The sequence below is a fragment of the Apodemus sylvaticus genome, chromosome 10, assembly GCF_947179515.1.
Source record: "Apodemus sylvaticus chromosome 10, mApoSyl1.1, whole genome shotgun sequence".
Classification (NCBI taxonomy): domain Eukaryota; kingdom Metazoa; phylum Chordata; class Mammalia; order Rodentia; family Muridae; genus Apodemus; species Apodemus sylvaticus.
Genome location: NC_067481.1, coordinates 94616159 through 94636216, shown reverse-complemented (window position 1 = coordinate 94636216; position 20058 = coordinate 94616159). Strand labels below are relative to the sequence as shown.

Genomic DNA, 20058 nt, shown 5'->3' with positions numbered 1-20058 from the left:
TGGTGAGCATGGAGCCCAAGGCCTTGTGTGTGCAACAGTACTGAATGGCGTCCTAGCTACCGTATCATCCTTTTCTCCCTTGCTAGTATTTTGAGTTTTTCCCTGGACAGTTATTTTATATTCCTTTTAGAGGTCTTTCTACCTATTTGGTTTTCTTTTTAAAATGTATTTTTACTTTATGTTTATGGTGTTTTGCTTGCATTTGTGCCTGTGCACCACTAGTGTGCAGTGTTCATGGGGGCAAGAGGAGTTCATCAGATCATCTGGACCTGGAGTTACAGTTGTTGTGAGCCACCATGCAGCCGAGCTGGGAATTGAATCCAGGTCCTCTTGAAGAGCAGCCAGTGTTCTTAATAGCTGAGCCATGTCTACAAACCCTTAATTTTAGGTTTTTTGTTTGTTTTTGAGACAATGTCTTATTATGCTGTTCTGGCTGGCCTAGAACTCACTGTGTAGATCAGACTAGCCTCAAACTCACATAGATCTGTCTGCCTCTGCCTCCTGAAAACTGAGATTAAAGGCACACTGAACTATGCCTGCTTATTTTAATTTATATATCTATACATATACATGTATATGTTTGTGTGTGTATATACACATATACACACAATGTGTGTGTGCATGTGTGTAGGCCAGAAGTTGACATTTGGATGCCTTTCCCAATCACTTTGTTGCTTTTTTTTTTAAGATTTATTTTATTTATATGAGTACATTGTAGCTGTTTTCAGACACATCATAAGAGGGCATCAGATCCCATTACAGATGATTGTGAGGCTCTGTGTTGTTGCTGGGAATTGAATTCAGGCTCTCTGGAAGAGAGCTGCTGAACCTCTCTCCAGCCCCCATTGTTTATTTTTTTAAAACAGGCTCACACTGAACTTAGTGATTAATGTTTTGGCTAGGCTGGAGGCTCTGCCATTCACCTGTTTGCAACCCCCATTGCTAGGGCTATAAGCACATTCTACTACGGCTGGTGTGTTTTGTGGATACTGGGGAATCCAAACTCAGGTTTTCATACTTGCACTGTAGCACTTTGCCCACAGAGCCATCTTCTTAGCCCCTGGTTTTTGTTTTTTTGAGATAGGGTCCTCTGTGTCATCTGGCTGTCCTAGAACATGCCATTTAGATCCAGGGTGGCCTTGAACTTGCAGTAGTCCTTCTGCCCCTGCTTCCTAAGTGCTGAGATTATAGGCATATGCCACCTCATCACCTGGTTTTCCATTTTTTTTTTTATTTCAAGACAGGGTTTCTCTGTATAGCCCTGGCTGTCCTGGAACTCACTCTGTAGACCAGGCTGGCCTCAAACTCAGAGATCCGCCTGCCTCTGCCTCCTGAGCCCTGGGATTAAAGGCGTGTGCCCCCATGTCTGACTTGTGTTTTTTTTTTTTTTAAACCATAATGTTTTAGTAAAGACTTGCTTTGTGTATGAAGACTATAGTATGTACATTTAAAATTTATTTTCTCTTAGCTCATTACCATTACATACTAAGGGTGTTTATGTGTATATCTCCCGTATCTATAATTATGTATATGTACGGGAGATATGTAATTTTTTTGTAAGAAAATTAACAATCATAGCTGAGCATGGCAGCCACATTTGTAATCCCAATACTGTAATCTCCAGCATTTAGGAGATAGATTAGGATAGATTAGGAGTTCAAGTCTAGCCTCAGCTATATAGGGTGGGACTGGCCCTAGCTATATAGTGAAATCCTGGTCTCAACCCCTCCCCAAAAGAATAGCACTTTGTAGTAACTTCTTAGGAACCGGGCTATAATTTTCCCCTGTGCTTCAGATAGAACCTGGTTGGTCTCATACATGCTAAGCACTGACACTGAGCTACATGGGTCCCTGACCCTGAGCATGTTCATTATGGTATTATAGATACAACGTGAAATTTGTCAGCTGAACCATTTGAAGTGTGTGACTCAGTGGTATTAACTGCATTCTTTCCATTGTGAAGCATCACAACTACATATTTCCAAAACTTTGGTCCCCTGAAGTTAAGTTCTGTAGATAAGTGATATACGGATGTTTCAAGATATATGAATGTTTGTTCCTCTTCGTAGCTGAATAATAATGGTGTGGACAGTGGGAGCTGTGGGGTTTAGCAGCTCCACGATCCTGTATGCGGAGCATTCTTAGCCATTCTTTTTCCATCTCACGTAGATAAACCGCGTAGCAGATATGCTGTCAACAACACGGGCGAACACGTTGATGACCAGGATGGTGACTCCAGGTAAGGGCTCAACAAGAGGCAAGAAGCTGGTTCTCTTTCTAGGCCTGGGCAGAGCTCCACCCTCCTGCTGACCCAGGTGTTTATCCCTCAGTGAAATCTAGCACCCTTTCCATACAGTGAGTGCTCTTAGGAAGTGCACTGCTAGGCCCTGACTGACTCAGATCTCACTGTGGATAGAGGAGTCGAGGATGGATGGGGCACGTCATGTGGCACATTGCTCTCCGATGAGAGAATCCTAGCAGATGACAGCTCCTTTGCTGCTCAGACCTGCTTCCTTAGCACATGCCCAGTAGTGAGATGCAGTGCTCAGGTGCAGTGCAGCCTGGGCGCAGTGGGAGCTGGGCCGCTCCTTCCTGTGTTCACGCCTCTCTGTGTCTGGGAGGACTGTCAAGGTCTACATTCATAAGCAGCACTTCTGCCTTCTTATGTTCATTTGAAAGGTTAGAAGAGGCAGCATAGGCCTAGGTCAAGGAGAGAAGATTGGGATTTATTTGCCTGGATCCCCTGAAACACAGATACGGCCTGTGGGAGTAAAGGATAGGTTTCCAGCCAGGTGGTGGTGGTGTACGACTTCATTCCCACATTTGGGAGGCAGAGGCAGGCAGATCCCTGTGAGTTCAGGGCCAGCCTGGGCTACAGAGTAAGTTCCAAACCAGCCAGGGCTATACAGAGAAACCCTGTTGCAAAAGACCATTAAAAAAAGGGTAGGACCTCTCCCCCAGGAGAGGCCGCTGAGACGCCACACTGGGCCTTTGCTGTGTAGTGAGTCAGTGCTGTGTCAGAGCTCTGAAAAGGCACCATGTCCACCACGCTGATTTATAGTGCCAAAGTATTTGGGGATTTGCTTGTTTGTTTGTTTGTTTGTTTTGTTTTGTTTCATCTCAGGTGCTGGGATGACAGGCCTGTGTCATATGTCCACTTTTATATGGTACCGGGGTTTGATCCCCAGGAGGACAACTGTGTCGATCCATGCGTCACATCCGCAGCCCCTGAAGTGTGCTTTTATCCTCTCCTGTGAACATGGTAGAAGTGAGGGGGAGGGTGGTATGTCAGGGTGCTGGGGGTAGAAAATTGATGGTCAGCCGGGCGGACTCCTGTAATCCCAGCACTTGGGAGGCAGAGGCAGGCGGATTTCTGAGTTCGAGGTCAGCCTGGTCTACAGAGTGAATTCCAGGACAGCCAGGGCTATACAGAGAAACCCTGTCTCAAAAAAACCAAATCCAAAAATCAAAAAAAAAAAAAAATGCTGGTCCTTTTAGAGGAGAGTCTTGATGTCGTTTTTCCTTTAAGGATGGTGGCTTGAAGCACATCTGTCACAGGCACATAGAAAGCTTTTGCCCCAGCTGCTTGTGGTGGTGCCTGCTGTAATAATAGTACTTGGAAGGTGGATATAGGGATGACTAAGAATTTAAGGCTAACCTCAGCTCTTAGCCAGTTTTGAGGCCATCCTGGGCTACAAGAGACGTCTCAAAACAACAAAACCAAACCAGCCCTTTGCTGCGGTCCACTGAGCAGGTGTGCCTTGTTTTCTGTCTGTGTCACAGGTCACTGTGGAGCAGCTGCCCTCACATTTACCTCCTCTAAGACTCACTGGAGCAGGGCCTTTGAATAGGCTCTTTTTTTTTCTTTTTTTCTCCTGTTTTTCAAGACAGGGTTTCTCTGTATAGCCCTGGCTGCTTTGGAACTCTCTTTAGACCAGGCTGGCCTTGAACTCACTGAGATCCACCTGCCTCTGCCTTCTGAGTGCTGGCCTCAAAGGTTACCATGTTTGGCTTTGAACAATCTTTCATTTCTAGGTCTGACCACAGCATCAAATTCCTGCAATTGAGTTTTGTAGAGTCCTACAAAGATGTTTTCTAGGGATTCCATTTCAGTATTGAGCACAATAAAACCAGAGAACCTTGGGATGAGAGTGCCTTTGTCTTAAGTTCTTCAGTTGAACTTGAGAATTGCTTCATTTGGTAATTTTAACTTTATTATCATCTGCCAACCTCTGTCCCACATGATTACAAGATGTAGATTAATTCTTGGGCCTCTCTTCTCTGCCAGTCCCCGCATAACTCCCCAGTTCAGAGCTTCTTCTGAAGCAGGGCAGTGTGCAGCAGAACCCACTCTATCCCAAAGGTGCCTCCTTCCTGGGTCACACAGGATTTTCCTGCTTGTCAGCTGAGTGGGGTTGTCTGCCTTTTGTAATTAAGGACCAGAACTGTGCTATTTAGTCAGCATTGTAGACACTGGCCAGTGTGGTGATTTACACAGAAATACCTGGATTCCCAGCCCTTCATAAACTAAGCATGGTGGTGAATTTCTGTAATCTCAGAACTCACGTGAATCAGAAGATCAAGGCCATCCTTGGCTACACAGTAGATTTGTGGTTAACTTGGGATATGAGAGTCCCTGTTTCAGAAAAGCAAAACAAAACAAAGTAAACAAAACCAACGAGTCAACAAATAAACATCTCTAAAATTAGAAAAGAATCCAGCTCCTTAGTCCTCCCTCACTTCAGCTGCTCAGTGGCTACCAGATTATGTATGCGCTCTTGTAATGTATCCATCCCGTAACAAGTCCTGTCTGCTGGACAGCCCATTGTGACCGAGCTGCCAGGATGCTGAGGGAAGTCTGTTAGCCTCTCCCCCTCTGAGCTACAATGTGATGACTGTAAGTGAGGAGCCGCTAGGGAAGGGCACCTTCAGACTGTCTCTCTCATGGGTCTTTGGCCATGTGTTCCTTGGTGAGAGCAAGCTGGGGAGCCACAGTGGCCTTCAAGGTCGCAGGGCCCTTAGGCAGCTGTCATGGTTGCTTCTTCACAGGAACATAGAGCAGGAAAGTCTAAATCAGGCAGTGCAGAAGCCCCAGAGTTCTGACGAGTGTCTGCTTCCACTGTGACCTCCTTAGCAGTCGGGGTAGACGCTCAGGAGGCGAGTGCAGGTGGTCAACGCCTTTTCCAGATCTGGGGCGGCATGACATTCGTGGCACCATAGTTCATAGTTTCTGTGTGGGCATCATATTTGTTCTCACACAAGTAAGAAACCTACTCTTGGGAAGATCAGATACTAGGGTCTGCTCTTCCGATGTCCTGGATTCTGAACAGTGACTCTCATTCTCTCCTGGCCTATACTTATGTGTGAGAATTTGAGCTTTAGTGAGAAAAAAGTCCCCTGGTAAGTGTTCATCTGGGGTATGTATATCTTTTTTCTCACCTGGTAAGTCATATCATTCAGCTAATACTTTATATAGTGCTGCTTCTGCTAGATTTTAATACTGTTTTTAGAAAACAACCTTGTAACTTTACGTGGTTTTAAAGAAAGAGTGTTTTGTTTGGTCTTGATGGTCCTGTTCCCATTTCAGCAAGCCATGTCCTCCAACCGATGAGCAATTGGTTGCAGGGTAAGACCAAGATCTCTCCACCCTTTTCTGTCTTGATTCCGGCTGCCTTTTCTTCTTGTAATTGTGCTTATTGCCTAATTTCTCTCAATGTTGAAGAATGACTAACGAGGTGCATAGGCTCTAGCTTGGACTCCTCCCTGCCTCTCAGATTTCCCCACAGCCTCTGTCCTTTTCCCACCCAGGATTATTTAGCTATTTCATATCCTCTGAGAACCTAAAGCATGGTTGGCTGGCACCAGAGAGATTTCTGGACCGGGTATGCTGTGCAAACCTCCTCCCCAGATGGGAACTAGTAGTCCCATGACACTGGGCCCACGTGCGGGTTTCTCATCTCCTGACCTGCTGCACAGTGGGAGCTCATGATCACTGCTGCTTGTCTTTAGTTTTGAGAGAGAGAGAGAGGCGGAGGGAGGGAGACAGACAGACTGACAGACTGTGTTAACAGCATTTAAGTATTTGAGTGTTTAGGTAGATACCCAAGATTAGAAGGAACCAAGTAGTGGCAAAAATGTCCCCAAGAAGGTGATATGGAGCATTTGTAAGCTGCATTGACTTGTCCCCTAGGAGGTCTACCTGTGTGGACCACGGCTATACATACAGTGTATGTGAGTTTCCATCAACAGGCAGGTTGAGAGGCTGGAGAGAGGTTAAGAACACATATTCTGCTGTTGAACCTGGGTTCAATTCCTGGTGCCCACATGGCAGCTCACAACTACTTTAACTTTAGTTCTGGGGGAATCCGGTGCCTTCTTCAAGGCCCTCTTCCATGGGCCTCAGATATATACCTGGTGCACATACATACACACAGGTAAAAATAGTCACACGCATTTTAAAGAGGGGCAGGTTGAGGGTGTAGAGTTGAGCTCCTTTCCTGTCCTTCTCCTCTCTGTTCCTGGGTAACCCCACTCCAGAATGTTTTATTAAAAATAGAGTCATTGCTGGGCTGTGGTGGCGCACGCCTTTAATCCCAGCATTTGGGAGGCAGAGGCAGGAGGATTTCTGAGTTCAAAGCCAGCCTGGTCTACAGAGTGAGTTCCAGGACAGCCAGGGCTACACAGAGAAACCCTGTCTCGAAAAAAAAAAAGAAAAATAGAGTCATTGAATTCTCTAACTAGGAAAACTATTCTTTCAAAATAAGAAATTAAAACAAGGAAAAAAAAATCCTGACCTGCTTTTCAACTGGGCTGATGTATCTTCCTAAATATGTTTTTCTTAGATGTTCAAGTTAGAAATGTTTAGTTGTCGTAGCAGGTCTTTTATTGTCTTATTTTACACTTACCAGGCTTTCAAAGGATTTTTGTAAATTTTGGGAGCAGTAAACCTTGTCCCTTATAATTTGCTACATGTAAGTTATTCCCCTCCCCTGGTCTCAGGGTAGTTTGTCTTTGTGCACATTACATCATCAAACACTGTGTGAAGCCTGTGAGCAAGCATCTTTCATCATAAATGTATAGCATTAAGAGTGGCATGCACTCAGATCTGCTCCTTTTAACAACATGCCAAGCTACCCAGGGGCTCTAGGATAGCCACGAAGGCATCGTGGCCTAACTGCAGCAGTACAGACCCATCTGTGGGTCAGGCCTCTTAGAGAGGAAAGTTTTTATTTTGTTCCTTCAAGGGCATATTGAGTTTTGGTATTTAAGGCATGTCTATAGCTCTTCACGGCAGAGGGAGTATTTAGTGGAGATCTTTGACTGTCAAGGAAGAATGATCTGCACTGGTTAAGTTCCTTCTCCCACCTGCTACTTTCGTAACTTGTGGGATGATACAGTGTGGGATGCTCCTTCTGTAGACAGGATGTAAAATGCTGGCTGGATCAGAGCCCACGTGTGGGGTAGGGTTTAGTGTCCTGAACCTCATTCCACATCAGTGTGTCTTTCAGACCGGTAGGACGGGCAGAAAGCTACGTAGGTTCTTTTGAAGAAAATCTACAGATTGCACTTGTGTAAGATGTTGAGTTGTCCATGTTCTAATGTCCCAGGGAAGGGGGCACTAAGGTTTTGTCTGGGTATCCTACAGGTTCCAGAATTTTAGTGATAAGACTAGTTCTCGAAGGTTTGACTAAACCCGCATTACAGAGGGTAAGGAAGCCCCTTGTGACCAACTCTCTGCATCTGGTTTATTTGGGGGCCTGGAAGCTTTGGGGCAGCCCAGGGATCCTGCTAATTTTACAGAAAACCAGCACAAGCCCTGCAGGCCATGGCAGCTGGAGCGTTCTCACGGGCATGCGTACAAGTGGGAGAGTTGCACAGCTGCTTGCCCTGCATGCTGACCACAACCATAGCCGGGCTTCTGTTCCAGCCGCCTCCAGGTCACTGTCCTACAGCCCCGCTTTGTGTACGGTGGCCTGGAATGAGTGCCTGCCCGCATAGACACTCTCTGTCCCAGTGCCATTCGCTGCTTTGGAGTTGAGCCACAGCAGCCATTTGAAGCTGACCGTCCTTTGTCATCATGCAGTGGAGGAGTTACGATGTCAGTCTGTCTCCCTTCCCCCACTGAGAATGTCTCCAGAAGAAACAAGACTAAGGCCCCACATAGTCTCTTTCAGGACTGTAAGGGTCTCCCTGCCCAGGACAGACTATGATCCTGATAGTGCTGGAGCTGTCTCCCCCAGACCACCCTCCCTAGATATTAGAAGCTTTCTATAGTAGATAGGCAAGCATAGGTGCTCTCTCCCTTTAGGGTCAGATCAGAACAGTGCCTGTATGTCCACAGTGGAGGCCCTCAGTTCCTGGTCTCTGAGATAAGAGGCAACACGAGGCCCTAGTGCTCCCTCCTTGCAGACAACTCACTTATCCAGGTCCCCAGACAGGGAGGACTAGGTTTGCCAGTAGGGAGACAGATGTACAGATGGCTGTTGGAAAGGGTGTGCTCCCACACCCCAGCCGTTCCCACTTCTCCATGACACGTTTCTGTGCATCCCATGTAACACATGTGTGCATCCTGTAATAGTGTGTCTGCATGCCTTGTACAAAATTCCCTCAGTAAGAACTGGGAAGTTTAAATGTTCAGGATAAGGGAAGAGCTCTGCTGAAAGGGATATACTTAGCATACTGCATGCATCCTGGAGCTCTGCTCCATGGTCCTTTTTGTGGCCCTGTTGTGGAGGACTGGGGTCATGGATGTTGAGAGGTACAGTTCCCAAACCGCAGTGCAGTAAGGAGAGGCCTGTGAGCCTCTGAATGGCTCCTGAGGGCAGTGCCAGCCCCAGCTGACCTTCCTTTTAAATGCGAACCACAGCTGTTTGTCTTCTGATTTCATACAGCATGCCAGAAATGACAGCATGCGCCTTCAGCCTGTGCTTCCCCTGCCTTCTACCTGTAACTCTGGTGATCTCACACCCTAACCTGGGGATTGCTGCAAGACAGTCACTGATAGGAATGCCACCTTCTGGGGACAAAGTAGCTCCACAGAACTGTCATTTCCTGAGCCACTCCCCCCTTGTGGGTACCTGGGCACGGTGCTGTGATTTCCGTTAATGCGTTTCCATCCTACCTTTTACAATTTTAAGGTTCTCGGATGTTATTCTGGCAACAATTTTAGCAACCAAATCTGAAATGTGCGGCCAAAAATTTGAACTGAAGATTGATAATGTACGGTTTGTTGGGCACCCAACACTGCTGCAGCATGCTCCGGGGCAGGTACGGCTCTCCTCAGCAGGTAGGAATTTTCTAGGGTGCGTGAGCCCGGCCTTTACTGGCTCTAAGGGTCAGAAGTGTGCTGATGTTGATGCTGGTGAATGTGATTGGGCAGCAGATCTGCTCAGCCACTTGCCGTGAGCTGTGAGCCTTCCTAGGACCTGGGGGTCCAGCAGAGAACGACGGGGTACTTGCCCCTGGTGCTTTAGTCCCTGCAAGTGACTTATCTTTTCATTCTGTGATGGACAGAACCCGTAGTCCTCCATTGCTATGCAGTTGTTGGCCCCTGAGTTGCATCCCCAGTTCTCTGTCACCCTTTGCTGACTGCAGTCTGGATCTCTGCTATTCCTCTTATATAGGGAAGGCAACAGTGAGTTACCTGATAATTGTTTTCAACTTTTAAACAATGGTGTGTGCTTCCTCTTAAATGCTGTTTTAATAACCAACATATTTTAACACGTATAATTGTGCTAACCTTTCTATATATGTTCTCTGATGGATGAGTATTTGGGTCCTGAGGAGTGTTAACAATGTACCCAAAGGAGCTTGTACACTAGAGCCGGTCAGCCCTTTGCATACAGCCAGGCTCCATAACAGCATCCCTTAGATGCAGAAACGTTCCATACCATTTAGAGATTGTACAAAGAGCTGTGCTGTGACTTGCAAGCTTTATCCATATGAGAAACTTCGGACGGAGGCCATTGGCAGTATCTCACCTTTGATAGTACCCTCCTTCCCTACAGGACTCTGTTCTATGAGTGAGAGGAGGGGGTTGACAGTCATTTCCTGTAGAAGTGCAATGACGGGCAGGGATGAGTACATTTCCTGGGTGTTGTAGGGAGAGTTGGGACCCAGGGTTCTAAGTCCATCTATAGACAACCCTTGCAATTAGGCTTGAAGGATGCCTCTCCGAGTGGTACGTTTGCATGCTTTGGCATTTGTTACTGAGACTGCATGGAGGCTACAACTGGAGAGAGGTATGGACTTGGTTCTGTAGCAAGACTGGCTGCCCCTTTGTATCAGGGCTGCTGGGCACTCTCCTGTTTCTGAATATCCTGAGTCCTTGCCATGGTAGCGGGGCATGGTCCTGGGCTCTCCACCCATGGGCACTGCGTTCTGTCCGGTCACTTAGGGCGTCATCAACTTCTTCAGTCTCTGAACTCGGAGCACAAGCCATTCTACTCGTTGCACACATGTGAGTCAGCTGTTTGTGTGGTGACTGACTCCTCTCTGAGCAAAAGCACCATGGCTTTCTGTAGAAAGTCGTGGTTCAGCTGGGCGGTGGTGGCGCATGCCTTTAATCCCAGCACTTGGGAGGCAGAGGCAGGCGGATTTCTGAGTTCGACGCCAGCCTGGTCTACAAAGTGAGTTCAGGACAGCCAGGGCTACACAGAGAAACCCTGTTTTGAAAAACCAAAAAAAAAAAAAAAAAAAAAAAAAGAAAGAAAGAAAGAAAGAAAGAAAGAAAGAAAGAAAGTAAGTCATGGTTCTCTGATAGCTGTGGGGTCTCGCTCCTCTGGTTCCAGTATTGGGAGCCTGAGGTAGGATCACCGTGAGTTCAAGATCAGCTTGGACTTATACTAAGTCCTAGGTCACCCAGCAGCTCCCAGTGATACCCTGTCACAAAGAGACAGATAAGATGCGGTGTCTTTTGATTTATTAGAATTATGCTCTCTTACAGGTCTCCAAAACAGATCCATCGCCAAAGCGGGAAGCACCGACCATGATTCTTTTTAATGTGGTATTTGCACTGAGGGTGAGTGTTGTATAAGTGGTTAGGTCCGAAAGGAGGATGTGAGGAGGAGAGCCAGTGTCCAGGGAGTTCAGGCTGTGGGCGTGGCAGTGGAGGTGTAGCTCATTGCTTCTCTCCCCCATTTCCTCCTCCATAACAGTATTTACTTTATTAACAGTGGTAGATAGGTTAGAGAGATGGCTCACCAGATAAGAGCACTGACTGCTCTTCCAGAGGTCCTGAGTTCAGTTCCCAGCAACCATTTGATGGCTTACAACCATCTGTAATGGGATCGTATGCTCTCTTCTGGTGTGTCTGAGGTTGATTGTATACTCACGTACATAAAATAAATAAAATTTTAAAAGGAGAGGAGAGGAAAAACCAAAACAGTGATAGTTATAGAACCCAGGGTCTCATACATGCTGGGCAAGAACTCTATTACTAAGCTGCATCCGTAGCCCTGAATGTTTCTCATTTTAAAGTGTTATCCCAGCACTTCAGAGGCAGAAGCTGGAGAATTGCCACAAATTTGAGGCCAGCCTGTGCCACAGAGTGAGATCCTATCTCACAGACAGACAGATGAACACTCAGCTTGACCGGGTGTAACATTTCTATAATCCCAGCACTTGGGGAACTGAGGTCGGAACTTCCATAGTAATGGAAGTTACTATGAGGGTGTAGTTCTATCTGGATACAAGCTTTTGGGGGACAGAAAGTCCCATGGATGGTGATATATTAACTTGGGTGTTGCTTTGGAACTTCCATAGTAATGGAAGTTACTATGAGGGTGTAGTTCTATCTGGATACAAGCTTTTGGGGGACAGAAAGTCCCATGGATGGTGATATATTAACTTGGGTGTTGCTTTTTACTCTGTGCTGTGAATGCTCACTTTGTTTGAGATGGTGTCACATAGGCCAGGCTGGCCTCAATCTTCATATGTAGACCTGAGCTTGACCCTTCTACCACTGCCTCCCAAGTGATGGTACACCTAGCTGTAAGTGTACTTTCTGTTAGCACTCCCATTAAAGTCTGGCACATTCTAGGAGACAGCTTTCTCGGCGTGTCCATTCATAGCCTCGGGTGCTGTAGACAGCTTCCTCAGTTAGCCTGTGCTAACAAGACATTCCAGACATCCCTTCAGTGAATATCACTGAGCCTTAGGCATGGGGGTGAGAACCACCTCACACAAAGGGGACACTCAAACAGTTGGTCCCCAGCAGCTGCTGTAGAGATGCTTTTGTACCTCAGCTAGTGGCACCTCTAGCAGAGAGTGACCCACTGTGACTTCACCCATTAGAGGAAAAGTCTGTGCCCAAGACTCTCCTCTCCCTGCTTTTCTAGTGGAGCGTTTTTCCGTAGACTCTCGTAAATGTGTCTTTTGTTTTAGGCTATTGCATATACTAGAAATGAGCCCTTTGGGACATGACCAGGGGATGCTGTCAGCAGAGGAATCAGGGCAGATACCTGTGGGTTGCAAGGTTTTACTTCTGTTTGTAAATATGAGGCTTATTGAGAATGCAGGAAGTCTTCCCAACTCCAGGTATGCAAGGTGTTGTCTGGGTAGGATTTTGACTTTAAGGTAATAGGCACAGGGTCACTTGGCAAATAAACAGGATGGGAAAACAGCATCGGAGGTCCTAATCAGTGGTGCCATTTGTCCCTTCCCATCTGACCCTGTACCCCAGGTATTACTCAGCAGTCCTGGTGGCCTCTAGAAACTCCGAGTCATGCTTGGCTAAGTTATCTGCTCATTCAAACATCTCCATAGACCGCACAGTGGCCTGCTCCACCCTTGGCCTGGGTGTGTGCACCTGCTGGTTGACTATGGTCACTGATAGGTTCCAGATGGGTGAGGGACACTCCTGTCCTGAGCACCTTCTCTGTGCTATTTTGACCTAGTCAGTATGGCTATGCAGTGGACACTTGAGGGACATGGGCCGGGAGCCTAATGTTAATCTAATTAACAGGTTAACTAGGAATACTTCATCCCTGACAGACATTTAGCAAATAGCATAACATGTTTATATTGTTTGTCCTGGGACAGTGTGGCCTGTTGTGAATGAATTTCTAGTACGATAGGCCAGACATGTTCATGTGTGGTCAATGCAGAACAGTGATCACAGAGACTGCCAAGGTTTTGCTCAGGTCAAAACCTTGTTCTGAGTGCTGTGTGTGTGTGACTAGTTTCCTCTGCTCAGTCGGTTTTCTTTCCTCAGATGGTGACCTGTGACCCAAGATCACATACTAGGTGGGTGGGATCAGCGCCTTTAGCTGTCCCTTGCTTTCCCTACAGTCCCAGTATAGTGGGAATGTGTGTTCCCCATTGAGGACGCCCATAGCGTCATGTCTGCGACCTCTAGACAGTTGTTCCCTAGACCAGAAGGTGAGGCAGTCAGTCAGCTGGCATGTATAGAGGTAGGCTATAGGCAAGCGAGGTAGGCTATAGGCAAGCGAGCATAGGGAACTCTGGATGGCAACTGCTGTGAGGACAAACCCAGTGGAAAGGAATGGAGAGGGCATTTTTCATGGCCTATGCTTTTGCTGTGCCCTTGTATTCGAGCCTTCTAGATGCGTCTCTGTGTGCATCTTCTGAGTGCTCGGCCTTTGTTGTACAGGCCAACGCTGACCCGTCAGTGATAAACTGTCTACATAACTTGTCTCGGCGCATTGCTACCGTCCTGCAGCATGAGGAGCGCCGCTGCCAGTACCTCACGCGGGAAGCCAAGCTGATCCTAGCACTTCAGGATGAGGTGTCCGCCATGGCTGACGGTGAGTGAGTGCAGCAGGTCTGCTCTGGATGACTGACGCCTCTGTGGAGTGTCTCTAGAGGACCAACTGGTCATTCTGCTTTGTTCTGAGGCAGCTTCAGATAATGCTCTAAGTTGGCTCTCTAGTCCCAGGGACACTATTAAAGAGCTCTTCTGTGCAGCGAAGGGCAGGCTTGCTGCCTGGTTGGTTGCAAGTTTGATCACATGCCAGTTCTCTTTGTGGAATTGGGGTGTGCTGACAGTACAGAGAATCTCCATCTCCAAGGGCCTTTCCCACACCACAACACAACTGTCAGAAGCTAACCAAAGCTTTGGATTTGGTGAGCTGGACACTGTAGAGGGAGTCCTTACAATAGTTGGTAAGCAGAGACTGGCCAGAGAAGTTACAAGAGCTTCACATTGAGCTGGTCATGACCAGCACAAAAAGGCTCTTTTGGGGTTCGTGTGTGAATCTGCTTTGCTCGGTGGATGGGTCTGAATTGATCTTCTAGGAAGGACCTCACACATTGTTATGTGATCACCTTTTATTAGGACAGACACCTCTGCCTGGCGTTTGTCCTGGGATAGGAAACTAAGGGAGGGGCCATTGAGAACATTCAGCTGGTAAATTGGGTGGTTTCTATACTTGGAACATAGAAATTGAAGAACCTAAGTGTCCCCTAACCATTCAAAAAATAATCTGTGCTGGTAGACACTGTGTAACCTTCACTGTGCCCACTGGACAGAAACTGGGACAACCTCAGTTCCCTTCTCCTAGGCTTATCAGCTGCAGAAGAAAGAATGAGGAACAGGTTAGACCAAATTATTTCAAACTAACAAAGTCTTATGTGATTCTAATATATTTTCAGTGAAAATTTACTTGTTTTTCTTTGAAAATTAGGTGGGCATGGTGGCGTGCACCTTTATACTAGAAGGCAAAGGCCAGTGGGTCTCTGGGTCCCAGGACAGCCATGAATATATAGAGACTGTGTCTCCAAAACAAAACCACTTATATGATGGGCCTGGGAATCATTGTAGAGTGGTTGCCTAGTATATGCGAGGCTCTGGATTCTAACCCTAGGACCCAGGATAAAGAGGAGCACTAACAAACAAACAAACAGCACTCATATTTCTATTTTAGTAGTTATAAATATGATGGAAAACAACCCAGAAATTTTCTTTCAAGATTTAGATCTGAGCATGGTAGTACTTGCCTTTAATCTCAGGATTTGAGAAAAAGAGGCAGGTGGGGATCTCTGAGTTTTGAGGCCAGCCTGGTCTACGTACAGAATGAGTTCTAGGCCAGTCAAAGCTACACAGGGAGACCCTGTCTCAAAAAGAATGACACAGACCAGAAACAACAATAAAAATCTGTTAAAAATTAAATATTAAAAAACGTGTATTCATCTTAATTATATATATTTTTGCTAGAGATTCATGACGATTAAAAGATATTTCAGTCCTAAAGATGCATCTCATGATTGTACTGTGTGGGAGAGGAGTGGGTGGTGTGAGGAACCCAGTCACTGCCACAGGGTGTGGCCTGCTGAGCCAAGAGATGTGCACCTCCTATGGGAGGTGATGGCGTGATGGCCTGCTCCTGTGACTGCAAGGTTGACACGTTTAAATACAAATCATTTTCATATACATTTCATATGCAAATAGTTTCTCAGATCAGCCTGAGTCTTTTATTTTACAGGGAATCAGTGATTGATGATGATGATCATGATAAGTTTTTTGATGTTAATTTAACATTGGTTTAACATTACTTATTAATGTTGAATTTGTTCTAAAGATTGTTCCTGTTCTGGCCTGTGCATGTTTTCTTGCTTTGGAAGTTGTAAACCCTTAACTGTTGTTATTCTTGTAGCAAATGAAGGTCCTCAGTCCCCATTCCACCACATCCTACCCAAGTGCAAGCTGGCTAGGGACCTCAAAGAAGCTTATGACAGGTAAGACCCCTACACCATGCTTGTTGGCCCTCCTCTTCCTGGGCCAGCTTCCTCAAGCCTCCAGCGGGAAAGCCTCCCACAGACAATGCTGCCTTAGGCTGTGTGTGCTGGAACCCTGCTGAGGTAGGGACAGGGAGGTTAGGGGTGGGACACCCGTGTGGCCACTTTTCAGGAAACTCTCTTTGGTGTTCATGTTTCTAATGGCAGCCTCTTCGATGAGTGATGTGCACAGCAGAGACAGTTACCACCAGACTCCTTACCCCAGAAGCTCTGCCCACAACTGTCATGGAAGCCTGAAAGTGCTTTTGAACCATCAAACACTTTATTGAGCTAAACCTAGTGCCAAGTTCTTTACCACCTTCCCTGAGTGGGGGTCACTGTTGCCCCTTCTCACTCAAGGAAATCCAAGTCAGTGGGCAGACTCTGTGCTCTGGGAGAGCTGGAGTGTGAGGTACCGACTGTCTGAGGTCAGCAAGTATTGGGAGAACAGTGGAAACCTCACGTGGATTTGATTATGCTGTTGGCTGAATACTCTATTAAATACACACAGAGTTCCTGCACTAGTGTGTGTGAGACTCCATTAAATACACACAGAGTTCCTGCACTAGTGTGTGTGAGACTCCGTTAAATACACACAGAGTTCCTGCACTAGTGTGTGAGACTCCGTTAAATACACACAGAGTACCTGCACTAGTGTGTGTCAGACTCCGTTAAATACACACAGAGTTCCTGCACTAGTGTGTGTGAGACTCCATTAAATACACACAGAGTTCCTGCACTAGTGTGTGTGAGACTCCGTTAAATACACACAGAGTTCCTGCACTAGTGTGTGTGACAGTCTCTATTAAATACACACAGAGTTCCTGCACTAGTGTGTGTGAGACTCCGTTAAATACACATAGAGTTCCTGCACTAGTGTGTGTGACAGTCTCTATTAAATACACACAGAGTTCCTGCACTAGTGTGTGTGAGACTCCGTTAAATACACACAGAGTACCTGCACTAGTGTGTGAGACTCCATTAAATACACACAGAGTTCCTGCACTAGTGTGTGTGAGACTCTGTTAAATACACACAGAGTTCCTGCACTAGTGTGTGTGACAGTCTCTATTAAATACACACAGAGTTCCTGCACTAGTGTGTGTGAGACTCCATTAAATACACACAGAGTTCCTGCACTAGTGTGTGTCAGACTCCGTTAAATACACACAGAGTTCCTGCACTAGTGTGTGAGACTCCATTAAATACACACAGAGTTCCTGCACTAGTGTGTGTGAGACTCCGTTAAATACACACAGAGTTCCTGCACTAGTGTGTGTCAGACTCCATTAAATACATACAGAATTCCTGCACTAGTGTGTGTGAGACTCCATTAAATACACACAGAGTTCCTGCACTAGTGTGTGTCAGACTCCATTAAATACACACAGAGTTCCTGCACTAGTGTGTGTGAGACTCCATTAAATACACACAGAGTTCCTGCACTAGTGTGTGTGACAGTCTCTGTTAAATACACACAGAGTTCCTGCACTAGTGTGTGTGAGACTCCGTTAAATACACACAGAGTTCCTGCACTAGTGTGTGTGAGACTCCGTTAAATACACACAGAGTTCCTGCACTAGTGTGTGTGAGACTCCGTTAAATACACACAGAGTTCCTGCACTAGTGTGTGTGAGACTCCGTTAAATACACACAGAGTTCCTGCACTAGTGTGTGTAAGACTCTGTTAAATACACACAGAGTTCCTGCACTAGTGTGTGTCAGACTCCATTAAATACATACAGAATTCCTGCACTAGTGTGTGTGAGACTCCATTAAATACACACAGAGTTCCTGCACTAGTGTGTGTCAGACTCCATTAAATACACACAGAGTTCCTGCACTAGTGTGTGTGAGACTCCGTTAAATACACACAGAGTTCCTGCACTAGTGTGTGTGAGACTCCATTAAATACACACAGAGTTCCTGCACTAGTGTGTGTGAGACTCCGTTAAATACACACAGAGTTCCTGCACTAGTGTGTGTCAGACTCCGTTAAATACACACAGAGTTCCTGCACTAGTGTGTGTGAGACTCCGTTAAATACACACAGAGTTCCTGCACTAGTGTGTGTCAGACTCCGTTAAATACACACAGAGTTCCTGCACTAGTGTGTGTCAGACTCCATTAAATACACACAGAGTTCCTGCACTAGTGTGTGTGAGACTCTGTTAAATACACACAGAGTTCCTGCACTAGTGTGTGTGAGACTCCGTTAAATACACACAGAGTTCCTGCACTAGTGTGTGTGAGACTCTGTTAAATACACACAGAGTTCCTGCACTAGTGTGTGTGAGACTCCGTTAAATACACACAGAGTTCCTGCACTAGTGTGTGTGACAGTCTCTATTAAATACACACAGAGTTCCTGCACTAGTGTGTGTGAGACTCCGTTAAATACACATAGAGTTCCTGCACTAGTGTGTGTGACAGTCTCTATTAAATACACACAGAGTTCCTGCACTAGTGTGTGTGAGACTCCGTTAAATACACACAGAGTACCTGCACTAGTGTGTGAGACTCCATTAAATACACACAGAGTTCCTGCACTAGTGTGTGTGAGACTCCGTTAAATACACACAGAGTTCCTGCACTAGTGTGTGTGACAGTCTCTATTAAATACACACAGAGTTCCTGCACTAGTGTGTGTGAGACTCCATTAAATACACACAGAGTTCCTGCACTAGTGTGTGTCAGACTCCGTTAAATACACACAGAGTTCCTGCACTAGTGTGTGAGACTCCATTAAATACACACAGAGTTCCTGCACTAGTGTGTGTGAGACTCCGTTAAATACACACAGAGTTCCTGCACTAGTGTGTGTCAGACTCCATTAAATACATACAGAATTCCTGCACTAGTGTGTGTGAGACTCCATTAAATACACACAGAGTTCCTGCACTAGTGTGTGTCAGACTCCATTAAATACACACAGAGTTCCTGCACTAGTGTGTGTGAGACTCCATTAAATACACACAGAGTTCCTGCACTAGTGTGTGTGACAGTCTCTGTTAAATACACACAGAGTTCCTGCACTAGTGTGTGTGAGACTCCGTTAAATACACACAGAGTTCCTGCACTAGTGTGTGTGAGACTCCGTTAAATACACACAGAGTTCCTGCACTAGTGTGTGTGAGACTCCGTTAAATACACACAGAGTTCCTGCACTAGTGTGTGTGAGACTCCGTTAAATACACACAGAGTTCCTGCACTAGTGTGTGTAAGACTCTGTTAAATACACACAGAGTTCCTGCACTAGTGTGTGTCAGACTCCATTAAATACATACAGAATTCCTGCACTAGTGTGTGTGAGACTCCGTTAAATACACACAGAGTTCCTGCACTAGTGTGTGTCAGACTCCGTTAAATACACACAGAGTTCCTGCACTAGTGTGTGTGAGACTCCGTTAAATACACACAGAGTTCCTGCACTAGTGTGTGTGAGACTCCGTTAAATACACACAGAGTTCCTGCACTAGTGTGTGTGAGACTCCGTTAAATACACACAGAGTTCCTGCACTAGTGTGTGTCAGACTCCGTTAAATACACACAGAGTTCCTGCACTAGTGTGTGTGAGACTCCGTTAAATACACACAGAGTTCCTGCACTAGTGTGTGTCAGACTCCGTTAAATACACACAGAGTTCCTGCACTAGTGTGTGTCAGACTCCATTAAATACACACAGAGTTCCTGCACTAGTGTGTGTGAGACTCTGTTAAATACACACAGAGTTCCTGCACTAGTGTGTGTGAGACTCCGTTAAATACACACAGAGTTCCTGCACTAGTGTGTGTGAGACTCCGTTAAATACACACAGAGTTCCTGCACTAGTGTGTGTGAGACTCCGTTAAATACACACAGAGTTCCTGCACTAGTGTGTGTGAGACTCCGTTAAATACACACAGAGTTCCTGCACTAGTGTGTGTGAGACTCCGTTAAATACACACAGAGTACCTGCACTAGTGTGTGTCAGACTCCGTTAAATACACACAGAGTTCCTGCACTAGTGTGTGAGACTCCATTAAATACACACAGAGTTCCTGCACTAGTGTGTGTGAGACTCCGTTAAATACACACAGAGTTCCTGCACTAGTGTGTGTGAGACTCTGTTAAATACACACAGAGTTCCTGCACTAGTGTGTGTGAGACTCTGTTAAATACACACAGAGTTCCTGCACTAGTGTGTGTGACAGTCTCTATTAAATACACACAGAGTTCCTGCACTAGTGTGTGTGACAGTCTCTATTAAATACACACAGAGTTCCTGCACTAGTGTGTGTGACAGTCTCTATTAAATACACACAGAGTTCCTGCACTAGTGTG

At 46.1% G+C, this 20058-nt stretch overlaps 1 protein-coding gene across 8 annotated transcripts in view; it reads left to right on the top strand.

Moving 5' to 3' along the window:
• Nprl3 (NPR3 like, GATOR1 complex subunit) overlaps positions 1-20058 on the top strand; it is a 41351-nt gene that overhangs the window by 4179 nt on the left and 17114 nt on the right. For 3 of the 8 annotated variants that reach the window (XM_052197682.1, XM_052197684.1, XM_052197685.1), the window contains exons 2-7: positions 2170-2239; positions 5588-5626; positions 9138-9267; positions 10946-11020; positions 13613-13766; positions 15615-15696. In XM_052197682.1, coding sequence (XP_052053642.1) covers positions 2170-2239; positions 5588-5626; positions 9138-9267; positions 10946-11020; positions 13613-13766; positions 15615-15696 — 550 coding nt within the window. Of the gene's footprint in view, positions 1-2169; positions 2240-5587; positions 5627-8636; positions 8759-9137; positions 9287-10945; positions 11021-12883; positions 13246-13612; positions 13767-15614; positions 15697-20058 lie in introns of those variants that run through there. The other 5 variants (XM_052197683.1, XM_052197687.1, XM_052197686.1 and 2 more) reach the window with 5 other exon arrangements.